The sequence below is a fragment of the Puntigrus tetrazona genome, chromosome 6 (assembly GCF_018831695.1).
Source record: "Puntigrus tetrazona isolate hp1 chromosome 6, ASM1883169v1, whole genome shotgun sequence".
NCBI lineage: Eukaryota > Metazoa > Chordata > Actinopteri > Cypriniformes > Cyprinidae > Puntigrus > Puntigrus tetrazona.
Window position 1 is genome coordinate 15311782 of NC_056704.1, and position 19247 is coordinate 15331028.

The 19247-nt window shown below is 37.8% G+C and overlaps 1 protein-coding gene and 2 pseudogenes across 1 annotated transcript; 1 reads left to right on the plus strand and 2 right to left on the minus strand.

Annotated features, from left to right (window-relative positions):
• Nucleotides 1–37: 37 nt before the first annotated feature.
• Nucleotides 38–8247, minus strand: LOC122346857 (annotated as a pseudogene).
• Nucleotides 8248–10741: 2494 nt separating this feature from the next.
• Nucleotides 10742–15430, plus strand: LOC122347581 (annotated as a pseudogene).
• A 371-nt stretch (nucleotides 15431–15801) lies between these two features.
• Nucleotides 15802–19070, minus strand: LOC122347580 (tetratricopeptide repeat protein 4-like). The gene is given in 11 exon segments (XM_043242964.1): nucleotides 15802–16399; nucleotides 16484–16566; nucleotides 16645–16729; nucleotides 16865–17063; nucleotides 17066–17102; nucleotides 17187–17273; nucleotides 17820–17944; nucleotides 18051–18128; nucleotides 18238–18399; nucleotides 18491–18608; nucleotides 18746–19070. Coding segments are annotated over 11 exon segments (1188 nt in total). The 5' UTR covers nucleotides 18857–19070; the 3' UTR covers nucleotides 15802–16296.
• Nucleotides 19071–19247: the final 177 nt, after the last annotated feature.

Below are 19247 nucleotides of genomic sequence, written 5' to 3' on the forward strand. Positions count from 1 at the left end.
CTGGTCTGACCATTTGTACCACTTTTGTCCAGTTCCATTACGTCTTGCTAGGCTGGTATGGATGCTGATGTATCCAGATGGTGCTATTCCAAACCTGAGCTTCTTCTTTTGGGGCATCGGACTTGACTTGTGGCGATCGGGTTCCAGATCACGTGAACTTCCCACTCCTCCTCAGTACCTCTGATTGTGTCCCCATAGGGTGGCACAGAGTATTGAATCGGTCCCACTAGGGGGCAGTACTCATCCAAGTCATCGCTAATGTGTCCAGGTATGCCAGTGAAATGTTGTCCAGCTTGTCATGGGGTCCTGCAGACTGCTCCAGCTGCCCCTCCAGGAGGGTGTCGGGACCCTCCCCTAAGCTGTACTGGCTGCTGGTTAGGCTGCTGCAGCGGCTGAGTGAGTGCACCACGCTCTTCAGAAGCCATTCCTGCCCTCGATGCCACTTGCGTGAAGTGCCCAAGTAACTGGTTCAAAATCTTGGCGTCTGCTACCAACGTAGATGAAAGCCTTGACTTGGAAGAAACACACGTAGACACATCAAGACATTTTTTCAACAATCAGAACTAGTTAAAACATAGGTACATGCTAACTTTTTTAAAATAAGTGGTAGAATCTATAGGAGTTTTCTGCATCCTCATGAACTATATGCAGAAGTAACTGCGTTTTTGCTGTGTTGCGCACTCATTAGTGAACCAGGAAACGTATTTATTTCTAGGAACTTTGTTTGTTCGCTGTTCTATTAGAGCTATCAGTGATAAAACACTGTGATAAATAATAGCAAACTGTTGTCTGCAAGGCTTCTTTTTCTCAGCTTAATACGTAATACTGGTAAGCTGTCAGTAATTTAGTCAGATTTTTAATGCTTATTCGGTTGTGTAAATTGTGAGTTTACATTCCATCTCTGTTATCCACGTAAACCTATGACACACAATAACAACGAAAAGCTCCTCCACAGCGTCCTCCATTCACTGGCTGTTAGCCGCTTGTAAACGCTGTAAATAAAGATATCAGAGTTCCTGCCACCGGTCTGAACGCAGCCAGGAGAACAGGGGGTGAAAATGGTCCTGCAGGAACCACCATGCCTTCTGTGTTAATAGAACTGAGTTACTGGGAACTACAGAATGTGAAACCTCTTAACATCCCTGGAACTTTTCCATTGCACAAAATGTTTCTTCAAGATGGAAAAGATACTTTAGGTTATTAAAAATAGATTTACAGTAAGAAAAAAACATGGTTATAGAACTTGAAAAGGATATTTTTTGTGGAAACCAAGATGGTTCTTCTATAGCACTGCAAATGAAAATTTTGGCAATTTTGGAACTTTAATTTTTAAAACTGTATAAAGGAATAGTGCACCCAAACATTGTAATTTCATAATTTATTTATTCATTTGCATATATTAAAATATTGCAATGTGCCGAATTTGAAAATTCAGATAATGTGAAGAAATGAGCTCTTTTTTGTTTGCGTCTTGCACAAAGCTATTGAATGTCTCAAAAGACTTGAAATATAGAGCACAGTTGTATGGTGCATTTTGTTGTTTAGGAAGTGTGGTAACTTTAATAAATGCTCTAAATGCATTCTGATTAGTGCTGATTGTTGTATTAAGTCTGAGTTTCATTGAAGCATGACTGGACTCCTGTGCTGACTGCAGAGCCGGGAGGTCCATTACTGTAAATGCTGTTGAGATTTATAGATCTTCCTGACAATATCCATTTCTGTCAAGCACTTCCTGCTTCCCACAGCAAATGCGCCAAGCAATTTTCTCATCTGACACATTTAAACTTGATGTCTAAATTTAATAAAACCTTAGCAAAAAGAATGAAAGAATTTTTTCTAAGGGAAATTCATATTAATAGCTATAATCTGCTTGAAATAATTAAATCAAACAAAGTAGATTAAGCATCCATCCACCTAAATTAGACAGATAGATAGATAGATGGGATAGACAGGTGTAGTTATTTATGCTCATAGCTTCCTCTTGACTTCCTGGGGCAAATCAATGAGAGACTAAAAATGGATGTTATTGATTCTTTAGTTGGTCTTTTGACTTCTAAATCAATATGCATTAGATCCTTCCTCCATCATTAGATCCTGCTTTTGGAATTTATTCCTCATTTTATGAGGGTATATCTATCAAACATTCCTTTAAAAGTATGTTATGAAGGTTCTTTTTTGGCAGCAGTGAAATATTTTGTCAGGAAGTTAGACATTTACTTACATGTAATATGATATGCAAAGTTCTGAACTCTTCCGACTGACTGAGCGGCTCTCAGCCCATAAAACAGGGCTCATCAAACAGTGCTTCCTATGAAAGCCACAGTGCTTTGTCTCCACAATCCCTGATGGATACTGCCCTGTCTGCAACCCATCAGCTACGGTCACACAGCTCTTCTTAAAGAAACGGATCACCCGAAAAGGAAAATTGTCATCATTTACTTACCCTCAAGTCGCTCCTGACCCAAATGACTTACTTCTGTGGAACACATTGGAAACTGACAGTCTCCACACGGTCACCATTAAAATTGACTTCATCATTTTTCCATACAGTAAAAGTAAATGATGACCGAGGCTGATTTTTTTCACGTCTCCTTCTGTGTGCCACAAAATAAAAAGAAACTCACGCTGGTTTGGAACAACGTGGTGGTGGAGAGAAAATTACGCTTAATTTACCTCCTGACACATTTCGTGAATATTTATGATTAAAAGGAAGATTTGTAAATGCGGATGTGCAAATATACCAATAGTTTCAGGACCATCTTGAGACCAGGATGAGATAAATCAGTTTAAGTGTGCTGAGCCTGCCATAAATGGACAGCATCCTATACATCCAGGCTTCTATGTAATTTAAAGGCCATGAGTGCACTGCTGACGTCAACCACACTAATTACAGTACAAAAACCATAAGAGAACATTTCGGTAAAAGAGAGCGTGGGATACAAAAAGAACAAAAAACAGGGGGAGGGGAAATAAAGCTGAATTTAGAAGGCAAAGACAAACAAGCATGTTTACAGCAAATAGGGAAAGATGTAAATACGTTGGCTAAAAGACAAGAGAGATTGAGACAACAGATTGCAAACCCTCTGCTCTGGTGTGGGTTGGGTTCATGTCGGCACCCCAGTCTGAGTTTCTGAGACTAATGAACACACTCGTAAATATTCTCCCTGTCTCAGCACTGATGTGGTGAGCTCTGCCCAACTCCAGTCTGTCTGCATCTCTATATATGCATAAGGACACGGATGAATTAAACATAAAGCTTGGAGTGGGGGTGGGATTCTTTTACTGTTCACCTAGACTGTACATATCTGATCAGAAATACAGTAAAATACTATGAAAGATTGTTACAATTTAAAATAGCTGTTTGCTCGTTTTTCAGCGAATTTTCAGCGGCCATTACTCCAATCTTCAGTGTCATATGATCTTTCAGAAATCTTTCTGATATGCTGATTTGGTGCTCAGGAAACAAGAAATTTAAAAACAGATGTGCTAATATTTTTTCTGGACTGTTTGAATAGAAAGTTCAAAAGAACAGCAACACTTATGTAACATCTGCATATTTTAATGGCACTATTAATTTAATGCATTTGTGAATTTGTGAAGTGAATCAGCCAACAATTCACAGTAATTCCACAGATTCTTCTAAAGGTACCTCAGTTTTGAATGAATAAAGACAGCTGTATGGGTTTTGGAGTGACGTGAGTGCGAGTAAATAATGACCGAATTATCAGACGTATTTCTGGGTGAACTACTTCTTAAAATAGGCCTCGTAAAATGCTAAATAAATGAAAACAATGTCATTGTGAGTCCATGCAATACAGTTCACTGTTGCTGCAATAATAGTATGTAGCTTCCATTCTTCCACGAGCCACAGTGACCCACAGACTCTCCTTAGGGAGAACATTCCACAGTGTCTGAGGCTCACACTGGAGATTCTCAAAGCCAGAAGAATTCCGTTTTCCCACTCCTTAAAACCATAGCTCATACGTCCTGCGTTCTAATCCCTGGAATTCTGAGAGCCTCATTTTCCATGCTGTGGTGTCCTGCTCTGTTAAGTATCACACCACGTAGCTCCGTGTGCGTATGTATATAGCTGTGCATTAGTTATAACATTAGCGTTTAGTTTATGGCAATAATGCATACTTTTAGAGGAGGCTTTTAAGCATATACTCATTTATGTAAAGAAGGTTGTCCTTGCCATTTTGTCCATTCCATTGTGTAATATCGACAATTAGTAAAAATGCTGCATAAAAAGTCAACTTTCTCTAACAAATGAGTTAAAGTAATAGTTCACCCCAAAACTATGTTGAATATGTTCAAGTACACACAAGTTGTGTGTATTCAGTGTTACGTGCATTATCACACATCCATTATATGGATAGTCGTGAAGGCAGGGGTCAAAATGCACCAGATATTCATGTGTTATTATAGTTGTTGTTTTTTTATTCTATTCTATTCTAGTTATGCACCTCTGCAGAGATCTTCGTGTCCTGTAGGTTTTCAGATGCTAAGCTACAGTACTTCAGTGGATAAAACTGTCAGCTGTATAAACAGTGAACGTGAAGAAAACTCTCCTAAATTTTCAAAGGTTTGTTAAAACTGCAAATCTGCCATGATGGTAGACAGTAGAGAGCTGCATAATTTTACACACTGAGATTTCAAAGTATTTCAAATCTAGCAGAATACTCATTGTGCTATAATATTTTGTTACGTTTCAAAGCTATTTTACTGTATTTTATGTTACAGTTCAAATTTATATATATATATATATATATATATATATATATATATATATATATATATATATATATATATATATATGTATGTATTTAGGCATTAAAGATATTAATAGTATTAAACTTGTTTAATACTATTAAATTATGTATATGTATATAGGTATATATTATATATATGTATAATATTAAAGTTGTTAGTGTCATATGATCCTTCAAAAGTCAATCTAATATCTTTTGGTGCCAATGAAACATTTCCTATTATAAGCAATATTTAGACAAGTTAATATTATATTTTGTGCCATTTATTTACACTTAACACATACTTACTCAACACTTTTATACTGTAATGCAATATGTGCATAATGAAACCACAGTACTCTCTTTCTGCTCATTGAGCTGCAGCTGACGGGATTGACAGCACCTCTCATAGTCCAGTACGTCCCTGCTCTCTCACCCTCATCCAACACGACACATGCACTCTATCTCTCTGCGTTCCTTCCTAACCCCCTTCGCCCTCCCGCTCTTCCCTTTCCACCTTATTTCTCTCCTTCTCTCCTTCATTTCCCTCTCTTCTCGTTCTATCAGACTGGAAGAGTCATCTCCTTTCTCCATCTGTCAGCACACCATCCCCTGTGTTTCCCATCTGTGTGTCAGGCAGGGAGAGAGCTGCATTCACTGGGCCAAGAAGCTCAAAGTCATCAAGCACATCTCTGTCTCTCTTGCTATCTTCACACAAATCATAGGTGACATAAACAACAAGCTGTTTGATTTCCCAATTACTTCCAGTGTTTTAAAGTCAAAATCATTTCGCAGTGATATGCTGGTCATTTATTTCAGTACATGCATTGTCTCTAAAAGCCTACACTGTCTCACATTATACTGGTGCGTGTGAATGAGTTTGTGTTTGTGTGTTTGACTAGACTACAGCGGTCTGGGTCACAGTGTCACAGTGTGAGGTTAAAGTTCAATGACAGTTGACTTGCTGTAGCTCATGACTGTTTGGGAACAGCATGAAACGGCATCAGGAACCCTAAAACACTAAATCAGTTCTCTAACACTTCATCTACTCTAGAACCGAGCAGGCCTATTTGTAAATTAGCTAAAAAGTTTTACCACAACTATAAATGTGACTTTTCTATGCCATCTACGGCCTCTCTCTAATATGATGATCCCTTATGAGGGATTCCTTTCCCAACTTATAAAAGTGGCTATGTATTTTGATATATATAGACCTATTTTTAAAATATTAAACAAAAAATATTGGGCATAGGCCTATTTAGTTTGTATTTCTAGCTAAAAACAGGGCTGTCAGTAGAATAAATGCCTCCTTTTTAGCCTGCAAAATGTTTTAATATTATTGTAGGCTGTTGCGATCAGCAAGACTGCGCTTTTATTCTGTAAAAATCACATCATTACAATATAAAAATATATTTCTAAATTTTATTTATTCCTGTGAAGCAGATTTTCAGTAGCTATTACTTCAGTGTCAAATGATCCTTCAAAATTGTTATTGTTGTAAATAGTTGCGCTGCTTAATATTTTGTAGAAAACCACAATCAATTATTTCTTTGATGAATAGAAAGATTAAAAAAACAGCATTTATTTGAATTACATTTTTGTAACATTATTAAAAAGGAAATAATTAAAATGATGTGCATGTTAATTATATTTAATTATTATCAAAAGTTGACAAGTTAATTATTACATCCCGAAATATTATTTGTTTTTGTAAGGTCATCTTTTTTTCTCTTAAAATGTCTGTGGATCATCTTGTCATCTCCAGTCTGAAAACCTTCTGATTGATTCTGTCTTCAGCCTATAAACCATATGCAAACTTTACTTCTAGATACACAAAGAGCACAGTTAATTGTTTTGTTTAACTACAGTTTTCACGCACCAATTTGGTCAAAAAATTTGGCACCCTTCATCTTTTTTAATCTGAAACCAGGCTTGTCCACACTGATATGGGCCGATGCAGTAAACCACTGACATGTTAAGATCACAGACGTATCTGCGGCAAATTAACAACACTGCTTTCCAAAAATCAGAAAAGCAACTGGCAGTAGCATATTCCATGACAGCTTTGGGGCCTTTTATAAAGTCTCCCACTCAGTAAAGAGCACCATAGCAACAACATCAGGGTCCATTTGCTTAATGGCACTGCATTCCACAGGGAAACAAGCTCATTTCCTAACTACAACAATTCTTTATACAGCCGAGGCGTATCGGCCCCAAGTGTTTGAACTTACAGTATGAAGCACGAACAGCACTAAATCTTTCACCAAAACTCAAGCCACTCCTTCACATTAATATTATCAGAGATATGTGGTCGCCAGCTATTCATCCGTTCATTAAAAACATTTCTGCCTATATGACAGTTTTGGGGTCATGTTTCAACCCACTATTTACTGTTTGGCAATGCTGTGAGAAATTCTTTTGCTTCTGGTTGATTTGGTTTGTGGAATGTGGGTTGGGACCCTTCAAAATGAGAAAACAACAACAACATGCTGCAGGCTTCTTCTTGGGAGTTATGAAGTTATGAAAAGATACACTCAAACTCTGTATATAAAAAGCATTACACTGGAATTTGTATGTGACAAGCAATCAAAAAAAGCCAGAGGCTTTTTATGAAAGAAAAGAGAAGAAAAACAAATTCACCACATATCATATCTGCTACGAGTCGATCACGCACATTTTTAAAACTAGCACATAATAGTATATCATTTTTTGGACTCTCTGTTGTCACACCCTTCATTTATGCTTAAGTATAAATGTGGTTGAGGATATTAAACACAGTACAGTTTGATGGAAATAAATGACATGGGTTGATTAGTTTAATAACTACATAGATGCAGAACTGTCTCTTACCATCTCCATTTTAAGTTTTCGGATCTTCTCATCCAGGCCCTTCTTCTCAGTCTCATTATTGTCTGCCTGATGATGAGAGATCATTTTGTGCTCTTCTCTCATCCACTTCAGGAGCCCCTCTGGGGTCTTTCTCCCCACTTTCAACTCCAGGTCCTTTAAATCTGGCACCGATTCACAGGTATTGCTCTCCTCCATGATCATACAAAATATCTATTCAAAAGAAAAGAGGTGAAAGAAAAGTAATTGTTCTGGATTAAACAGTCTAGCTCCCCGACTAAGTTATGAAGCATCCCGCTGATGTACAATATTACGCATGAAAGGATATCACGCAATACCCCGTGATTATTTGTAAACATATCAGTCATTCGGTATCATTGCTGAAATCTGCTAATATCTGATCCAAAAAAAAAAGAAAAAAAAGCACGTCACATGCGTCAACCGAGCTGAACGCATCATCATCATCATCATAAACGAGACTGTCGTACCTGATTAATATTCTGAACATTCGCAGGACTGTTCTCTTTCCCAAACGCAGCCTGTGTGATCTCCTTCGGTGGGAAAGGCAGACCACCTGAGCATGATGCGAGCCTCTCTCTAGATCGTCGTTCGATCGTATCCGACCTGCGTGCCGTCCAAACTCCTCGACGATGCCGCGGCTTCGATGAGGTTGAACTGTGTGTGCGATGCTCGGAGATGAAGTCGTGTTCGGAGAGGAGCTGTCTTCACACTGAACGCCTGCCCTGATGCGCTGAATCACGGCTGCTGGGCTGAATTCCACCTGCATGACAGCGAGCGGAGCGCAGAAGTTCTCTGCCGTAAACAACCGAGTAAACGCGACCGAGGAAATCGACTGCTCACTCCCACAAGTTAACCTGCTACTACTTTATAAAATAGTCCTATATATCGGGTACAGTTACAATGAATGAAGGTTACACGACATTTTAAAGTGTTCTTGTTACACTGCAATTATACTTTTAAGTAGCCTACTGAGACAACGTATAGGCATACTTGGTTATGGTTAGTTAGTTGCATGTAATTATGGATAATTTGCTGTTATTGATGTAGTAAGTACATGTAACAAGGACACTGTAAAATGAAGAGTTACCTTAATCACTATAATAGCAAGCCCATTGACAAATAGCTTTACGAAATTCACTGAATCTAAATATTTTTTGATAATACCTTTAAACTATATTTAGGTTCTAGCCATATTTCGATGGAAATTTCTTAGCGTTAACCTGAATGTGATATATGCCCTGGAAACACATGAAATGAGAAATAAACTGTCCTGTTCTTAAGTAAAAAGCTTAAAAGACTAACTAATCTACTGAACCCAACGTCTGCATTAAATACCGTATATGTGCAAAATGAATATTTTGAGAAGTTTCTCTTCAGACTAGAACTGTTGAATATCAAGCACCACACTGTCTGCTAAACACATCTTGGATTGACATTTAATACGTTTCCACTAAAATTCTATCCGTAATCTACTTGCCAACCAAGTCAGAACGATAAATGGTGAGTTGACAGTATGTTTCCATACTAATGAAAAAAGTTGTGGTTTATATGCATGGTCTGTGTAGTCATTTTGCAATTAGAAATTAATTGCAGATTTAGACAAGAAGTACAAGCGCTTGTTCTAGTCGGGGTCATGCTTATGTTCTCTCCGGGCCAAGACTATGTCAATATGACATCATTAAACATCTGCTGGCTGCACAATGAGGATCCCCTCTGTTATAGTCATCAGAAACAAAAAACAGAACAGGACTGTGAGGAGAACCCTCACACAACAGACCCATATTTCCAGACTGAGGTAATCATAAAAGTGTCACTGTTCATTCATTTACTTCAAAATGGGAGCATAATATATAGACCTAGAATTTAAAACATCTCTTGTCACAATGGGGATCTATTACTAGCCAGATGGTATTATGGAGAAAAAAAAAAAAAAAAAAAAAAAAAAAAAATATATATATATATATATATATATATATATATATATATATATATATATATATATATATATATATATATATATATATATAAAAGATCTTTTTGCTTACTCCTCCATTTGATATTTTGGGATGAGTTACACTGAGAATTTCAGAAACTTTTTATTAAACTGAAACTTTTAATGGCATTTAAAACCACATTTACTATTTTACATGTCACTGTTGTATTTTTTTTTTTGTTTGTTTTTTTATGTTCTCCATATTTAGAGAAAGGATTCATTCTAGTGGTCATAATGGAAATTACATCTAAAATGGAAATTATATAAGTTACTCTGTAAAACGTTTATGCAGAATTGTGGTAATTATTTCATACAGACTATTCATATCTGAATATTTTAGAATTTATATGTAGGAGTTGTTTTTTTTAATCACAAATTTCAAATAGAAAAAAATCTAATCTTCTGTCATCATTGACACTGCATGTGCCATTAAAAAATTAATCACTAACTAAAGTTGGTTGAACAAGCCATTTCAACTTAAATAACGTTAAACCATCTTAAGAAATGAACATGAATTTTATATAACTTTAACTCATCAGAATATACTGAGGAAAGTAAAGTAAAAACAAAAGTTTCCATGATTACTGGGGTAAACAACCCTTCAGGAACAGTTAAGGTAATTATTATCTGATAATAATTATCTATATTTAAGAGCACTCAAACCAGTTCAGGTTACTCAGCACTCAATTACTCAGAATAAGAAAACAAAATGCTCATAAGAACACTTCCTCACATCTAGTGACATTTATCCCAATCCTAAGAGTCCTAATCACCATACGCAATGCATTTTACTTGGATTTCTATCACAGCTGGCAGACATTTAAAGTGGTGTTCTGTTGGGCTGATTTTAATGGCAAACCCTACATGACGCCAAGGTGTGTCACTCAAATTCAGAAAGCAAGATTCATTCTTTACCACGGCTCCTGACGCATAACGCCCATGTTGTTCTTTAAAATTAACATAGTTAATGTTGAGGTGGAGAAACCTGTTACAGGAAGCAAGAAAGCACATGTTCAACATCTTTCCTTACTCATGTCTCATTTCTCCTCCTCTTTAAACCTGTATTTCCTGTCCCACATATAAGTTGTTCTGTCTTAGTCAGGCATTGTCAGTAAGTGTGTGGGAGACAATGGAGGACAGCACAGAGGAGGACATCGAGACTCTGATTGAGGGATGGCCTACATCCCTGGCCACTTTCATTTGGAGCTCAATCTGAGCGGTGAACCCAACGGACCAGTCACCCTTCGGCACCGGGACACCCAGCTGAAGCGCGAGAGCCTCAGGGCTGAGCCGAAGCGGAGGCAGGGAGACTCCAGTACGCTGTGCGCAATATGCTGGGCCTGCTGGCCTTTCATGTAGAGCGAACTGGAGACAGCAGAGGAGGCCTTCCGCAGCATCTGCCAAGAGGATCCAGAAAACCTCAACGCCTGGGCCAACCTGGGTTACGTCTATGAGCGCCTGGGTCGTGAGCTGGAGGGGGAGTGCGTGGGCGCGTGGCTGCCCTTATGGGCCCAGAGATGGGGAGAACCAGACAGAATGCAGGCTCAGGGTAGCACGGTGCTTGGCTGAACAGGCTTACGCACATCCTCACGATGTCGAGCTGAGAGGGAAGAAGATTTACAGGAGAGACTGACATCTGCGCTGATGTTGTACAACCGTGCACTTGATTATGGAGAGGAACTGTAAGCGCTTTACAAATTCTCATATGAAAGGAGATATGCCATGTAATATTCTATAATTAAACTAGGCTTGGGTGCCACTTTATATTAGGTGGCCTTAACTACTATGTACTTACATTTAAATTATTTAATTGTACTTATATATATAATAAAACTACATTAATTACATCTGTAGTGAATTTCTATAATTTCATTTATAATTACACTGTTGACCCATCCCTTACATCTTAACCCACCCTTAAACCTACCCATACCACCATACCCCTACCATGTGCGTTTTTAGTTATGAATTATTAGACATAACCATATTTTATAAAAATTTTACTTTACCTTACCTTTCCTTTAACCCTCAAACAAAACAAAGTACAAATGACAGAGAAAAAAATCAAGTGTAATAAAACAGTAAATTATTGCATGTTGCTTTATTTCTTACAGATATCAACGGAGGAAAAAAGATGCTGGTATTTCAAAATGGCAACAATTTACATAAGGTATTTACATATTTCTCACACACACATCATTTTAAAACATCATCAAACGTCTGACTACCTATATAAGCATTTGAAGGAGCCATTACTTATCATAAACCAAAACAACAGTAATTGATCCTAACCTTTGTTTTAATAGGTTAGATGGAATTGTAAGGGATTCAACAGACATTGACCTCACAAGACTGAACTATTTCAACAAGGGCCTCAAGCTCCTCACAGAGACTCTAAAATCTGACAGCACACATCTCAAAGGTAATTTTCATAAAGTAGATATGATAGATTTTTAATTAAACAATATACATTGTTGGCTTATGTTTATAGATAACACCATAAATCAAGGATCAATTATGGTCCTTTGAGTGCCTCAGTCGTGAGATAAAGAGACAAAGAGAGCATATGTGTGGCATATATTGAATATGATGTTACAAATGCAATAAATGATGTTTATATTCATGATAGGATATTTGCAATTTTTGTATAATGCAAAAGTCCATAAACGTCATGCTGAATAAAAACACTGGCCACAAATTAGGAATAAAAATGTATTAATCCAAGGCTATACAGTTTTCTTGTAGTTCTATTATTCTTAGAAAGTCTACTTCACATCGAAAAATACTCACTGGCACTCATTAAAGTGCTTTTTGTCTGATTATAATATAGTTACATTTACTTTACTCTCACCTTGAGGGCCCTGCCTGCCGAAGGCCACACTGGAAAAGTGAAAAGTTCCACAGACCAGCCTTTCCGGTTTTATGTTGACACATGTCAAGCTTGGCTCTTTAATGACCTCTTATCAGTACCTCTTAACAGATTTCGGATGGCAATTGAATTATTAAGACAATGTATTTGTAAATCTCATTACTCCTTAGCCCTGGCCTGGTGTTACACTGGTCTCATGCTGGAGCGGACAGAGGAGTTCTCCACCGTGCCAATGTCAGTGCATGACTGTGGTTTCTCCGGATCTGACCCTCTGACGTGTTACGGTTCGGTACTGTATGTCATCCCAGTTTACATTTAGAACACCTTATTGCGGTCAAACTAATAGATCAGATTCCATTCTTGAGATTATTTACACACACTTCCCCTGTAGCCATAACATGCATGGGTGTGACGTGTTGTTTCTTGACACAGGCGTTAGAAAGATATTGATATTAAACACAAGCTGATAAATTAACATGCTGATATGTTAAAGCTAACAACACTGTTACTGTGTAATAATTTCCACAGGCCATTAAGCTTGCTACGGATGATGCATTCATACTCAACAGACTAGCAAACGTGTTCTTCCTGTCAGGCAAACTAGAGATGGCCACAGGTATCTGTAACATGGCCCTGAGTGTCCTGCCTGATGCAGAACTCAACTGGCAGGCTTACTGCACTCGCGCCAAGGTAAGTTAAATACTTGATTACCACCCAATTTTGTATTATGCATTTCTGTTTTTCACATGTGATAAAATGTGCTCCAAAATGGACAGAATGTGTGGGTGTTATTGCATCTAAAAAAAACAATTATGTCTTTAATTGGCCCAGATTTTAGTGGAATAAATCTGTAAAGGACATGAAATCAGTAAAGGGACATGGCAAGAGAAAGATAGAAAAAGAAATACATAATGGGATATCAATGGAATATAACTTTAGATTTACTTTATAGGGTTTTTTTTACTTTATAGAATTTTCATTTTGAACTATCCCTTCAAGGACCATGTACATGTACACAGGTCTTTCCTAGCAGAATACTACTGCATCCAAATAATCTTGGGTCTGCTATATATTAATTTCTGCCCACTATTTTTACCTTGTTTTTATAGTTTTAATGCACCTCAGAACATGTTATTGCAACTTTTTCTCCAGCTTAGTGTCACCATGTATGCAAAGGATCTTGATAAAGCCAAGTGTGGCCAAGGTGGCATCCCCGACCGTCAGATTCTGAAAGAGGCCCGCGCTGATCTGGGCGTGTTCTGGCTGTGCGACCCTGTTTGAGAACTCATCTGGAGTTGGGTCAGGTAATTATGAGAACATAAACTACAAACATGTGGATTAAGCCCCTTACGCTCACTAAGCCTGCTGACTTCACTATCACTTTTCATCAATAATACTTAAAGTGCCCCTATTACGAAACTGCCCAGTGCCCTGGATTATGAAAGATTCATATTTTGGTTTTAGGAGTTCCAAACAACAGGTTGACATGCATGCAAGAAAACATTTAAATTTTCTTTCAATATTTTAATTAACTATAAAATTAGAATTTTTATCTTATTTGAATGATTCGTTCAACTACTAATTTCTGCAAACCCCTCAGGTGATTGGTTGATTTCATTTAAAGCAATATTTGTGAGATTTTAACAAAAACCTCACCTAGTGGCAAGGAATGAATTTACATTTTCATTCAGACAAACGTGAAAAGGCCAATACTTGGGCAGGCAATGTTTCCTTGAGACATCAAAGTGAAACTTGTGGGCTTGTTTTAAAAAACGACTAGTTTCAATGATTCAGAGTCAACTCTTTCTTATGAGAGACAATAACTTTATACACAGTGCACGTTTTCATTCACTTAGAGCGGTTACACACTACCTGGAAGCTCATTTTCAAAAAACCATATTAGGGGCACTTTAAAACATATAAATTCTTGTTTCCTGAGCCACAAATCAAAAGAGAAAATAATCATTCCGACTGTTTGACTGGTAGCTTAACTACTGATATAGTTTATATCTGAATAGTTTAAGAGCCTAATCTATCCATCTCTCTCCCCTTCTCTCAGGTTTACTACTACATGGGTGTGGACGCCCTGCAGGAGAGCCTGTTGGTCGATGAGATGGCGATAAACCAGGCCCTGGTCAGTCTATCTAAAGCTCTGCAGTGTCCTCTAGGCTCTACAATCTCTAAACTACAGCTCCTGCGGGGTCGCTGCCTGCTGCTGAAAGGAGAGGAGCAGAATGCCATCGACTGTTTTAGGAAAGCGCTGGAACTGGAACCTCCCAGCGTCCAAGACACGGCAGTCCTGCGCTGCCTGCTACAGGCGATCCTAGCGAGCTTCACCCAGAGCGGGAACGACACGGGTCAAGCTATAATCCAATTAGAGGAATGTTTAAAGCAGGCGGAAGAGCGATACGGCGCAAACATTGTTCAGACTGAGTTGAAGGCGCTGTGCCGAGCACACACGGATGAGGTGACCGAGCTCTCAAAAGATCTGGTGAGGAAAGGGAGGTTGGAAGTGGTTCGAAAGTTGCTGAAGAGCGCACAGCCACAAGGAAAAAGTTCTCACTGGGAAGGTCCGTGTCTATTTGAAAGAGCGGGAAGGAACTCCAGATCATGTTCTAGTGGGCAATTATGTGACGTCCATGAGTTGTGCATGTTAAGAGAGGAATAGACTATAATGTAGCTACTCATTTCAAACTACATTGGTAGTGCTGATGTGTCCTAAAGTTCTACAACTATTACTGTAATGTTAATGTCCTAAAGGTTGTTTGGAATGTTATCTTTATGGCAATTCTTTCCTCCAGCGCATGCCACAAAGCATGAAGAGCCAGTTAAACAAGAAATAAGTGTTTAAACCTGGAGATGTAGTGTGGGGTTCACAAGTCTCAGACCTCACTGAAAAACTGGGATTTTAAAAATAACTCATTAAAGGCTCTTGATTAAAATATGAAATACTATGCTATTTCTGGATCACTAATAAGCAAGTTTGTGACACTGATTGCGTGAACCTTTTAGGAATGATTTGATTAAGATTTAAATCATAATCAAGTTTTACTCAAATGTGTGGTTTAAGCCAGCTGGAGTTCTGCTGCCATTAAAGCAAAATAGGAATATAAAAGGTCCTCTTTTAAATTATACTAATATAATTTAGAATATAAAAAGTCTGTATAAAAATCAAAAGCATGGCTTATAGGAACTGTATAACATTTCAGTTCAGTGATTGTTTTAAATCATAGATAGAGGTCTGCATTAAATAAGTCTAAAAGGCACCAAAATAACTGAGTCCAATTTATTTTATTTTAAAGCAATAATCCACCCAAAAATGAATTCTGTCATCATTTATTCATACTCATGACATTCCAAAACTGTATGACTTTCTTATATTTTAAGAAGTGTCTCATTGTTTTTCTGTCAACTCAAATGGAAGTCAAAATGTTCCATGGTTAATATTTTCTTGAGTGTTCCATTGAAAAAAAAAAAACACTATTTGGAACAATATGAGCAACAGTAAAAATGCACAGTTAAATACTGACTAATCTAAAAATAATCAGCTTTATATGTGTATCTTACACATGTAATGACTCATACCTCAAACTGCACATGAAAGAATTTTTTCCTCCACCAAAATGGGTGAGGGTTGGGATAGTACATGCTTTTAAAGTGAATCATTAATGTTGCTGCAAAGGAAATCCACTTCAAAAGTTCTGCCTTAATCTCTAGAGTTTTCTCAAAGGGTGAGGCGAGCAGAAATGCCCTTAATAGCAGGAGGGTGATTTATAGCCAAGGCGTTTCAAGTCTTTTAAGGTCCAAACAGACCATCATTTCAATCTCTGGACCTTTTTTTCTGATAAAAACTGCTTAGAAAACGGAGAGCCTGATACCAGCACAATGAAACTAGGTGTCCCTGCCTTCACCGAGCACCTGGGAAAAAAAATAGAGAGGAAAACCATCAGAGACCCATTGAAGCAGTGATAAAAGTACTTAGAGGAAATTCCTCTGAAATACCTTTGGTGCTGAAGAACGTTAAGAAGTGACTTTTCGAGATCGACTTGATAAAGGCTTCCTTTTTTGTGATCCTCAAAAAACAGCTGAAAAATATTGAGGTTAAAAATGTTTAGTTTCTAATTACTAATTTTCTTACTTTATTAATAATTCTAATCACTAACCTGTAGATTTTGTGGCTGGTATTTTCTTTCTGAATCCCAGGGGGGAAGCTCTTCACCAAACATAACTGCCAAATGGTCCATGAAGCTGAACAACCCAAAATAAGTTTTAATCATATCTGTATTTGTAGCTTTTCAATTTACAGAATAAATCAAATTCCAATTTAATATGTAGGCCTCCTTTCCTCTCCTAAAGGATACGCGTTTTGATTTTGTAACAAACCTGGAGTTCTCGCAGAAGGCAGATATGAAGTCCGTCTGGCTGTGCTCGGGGTAGAGGAAAAGCACCGGCCAGTGAAGGACCCCCTGCTCATCCATATAAACACGAGCTCCAGTGGCCTCCTGGGAGCCAATTCCATCAAGCTCCAGATCCGCTAGGGCTCTAGATGCACCATCATCATCCTCACTGTCCGAACCCTGTGTTGAGAAGTCTCGGTCTTCAGAAGTTTAATGCCACGCTCCTAAATAAATAAACTCTTTAAAGATTTTGCTCTTTTAGAACATAGTTTAAAAAAAATATTTCATAACTATACTACCTATAGTACCTTAATGGCAGCTAACAATGCTTCCTTCTCATTCTGCTCCTTTTTCGCTTTGACTTTTGCCTTCCTGGCATCTCTGTCGGCTTCCCTCTACAGTAAACACAGGAGCAGTCAAAGCAAAGCAAATGAGACTAGAACATTATAAACAAAATGTGCACAATTGGGTAGAGAGGGAATATAGGGATAAAATGCAAGTAAGACAATGGACAAATTTAGAACTATATCACTTACTCACAAATGGATCTTCTACAGTAAAGGGGTGCCATGAGAATGAAAGTTCAAACAGGTGATAAAATGAAAAAAAGAATGACAAAATAAATAAATACATAACAAAAACTAAAAAGTAACCCACACGTGAGATGTTTTTAATTCCAAACCATTTCTTCTGTTAAAATATCAGTCCTATGGTCATAATATATTAATAAAGTTGATTATTACACTGGAGGAAGTATTATTACGGATTCTGAACAGATAGTTTAGCCAGAAGTTACAGTTTGAAGTCTTTTTTAATCAGCGGTTTAGACTCATTCAGATGGCACCCATTCGCTGAAGAAATACACGTCTACATCTTGGATGCCCTGAGAGGGATCACACAGTCAGCAAATGAATTTTTTTCTTCTTGTTTGGACTTTCTACCTTCTGTTTATCAGCTGTGGCTCTCAGCTCCTGTAGTTTCCTGTCAGTGGGAATCAGTCGGAGACCTTCGTCACACCACTGCAAGGCTCCTGCATAATCACGCAGCTCCACTGAGCACTGTGCACCTAAATACATAGACAAAATTATACATATTTACTTTGTAAATAATTATTTTCCATACACAATACAATTGCTTTCGTAAAGCAACTAAGAGCTTTCGACACAACTCACCTCTGATTATAGCTTTATGGTGGTCTGGCTTCAGTTTTTTTGCAGCTGTGGCATCATTCAACGCTGAACGCATATTTCCTGGAGCAAAAACAAAATTACATACACGAAAGAGAAAAAAACTTTTGCATGGCAAAATCTAACTTTAACACAAAATGATGTTACGTGTTTGGAGGAATACTCATTGTACCTAAATGGAAATGTGCAGCTGCACGGTTGGTGTGCAAAACCGCATTGAGTTCAATATCCATGCAGTTCTTTTTCAATCCTTCTGTGTAAGACACTATGGCTTTCTTATAATTTTTCTCCTTAAAGTACTCATTGCCTTCATCCTTTAGACTTCTGGCTTTCTCTGAGGAAAAAAAATGTAAAAGGATGTATACTGATTACACGAAGAAACAATCAAAACATAGAGAAAGTAAGAACGAAAGAGTTTCGCACACCCTCTGGTGTTCTGTCATCATCATGGATAATAGACTGAATGCAGGCAAGATCAGGGTGTTTCTCTGGATCTATGTTTTCTGGGGCTGTCTTCATGAACATGGGCACCTTATCAAACTCCTGCAAGATTTAAAAAATAGTATTTATATACAATAACCAGCTGTGACAGTCTAATAAAATTTTCTAGCACACTGCTTGAACCGCAGTAACAGTGTCATGCTGTATCCAGTGTACTTTACTAACGCGAAAGTTCTCACCTCCTCCCAGCTGCTTTCATTAAACGCATTTTTGTATTTCTGTGTTTTAAACTTCTCCATGAATTCATCCATGCCATCGTCACTGTCCTCGCCTTGAGCTGGCGCAGCCATCGTTTTTCTTTTTTAAAACAATTCTGTGCTATATTACACTTAAATAAATTTGGTGCCGGATGTATCTTAATCCGTCGGTCTTCAAAAAGTATGCGCTATTAGGAGATGAACGTAAAAATGCGTTAAAACTGTGAATAAATTATGGCAAGGAACCACATGGTCTCGACAAGCTGTTCCCGTGTTGCTTAACACACACCAGAGACGCATTACCGCCACCAGCTGGTCTGGAGGGAACCTGCAGCGTTTTCTGTCTAAGATATTAAACTTATAAAGCGTTGACCATATTGTATCAAATATTTAATTGACGACGTATTTAAATCAAGGTTGCATCATTTATTTATCTTGGAAAGGAAACTGGCTAAAGGCTATTTCTATTGAATCAAATACAGGG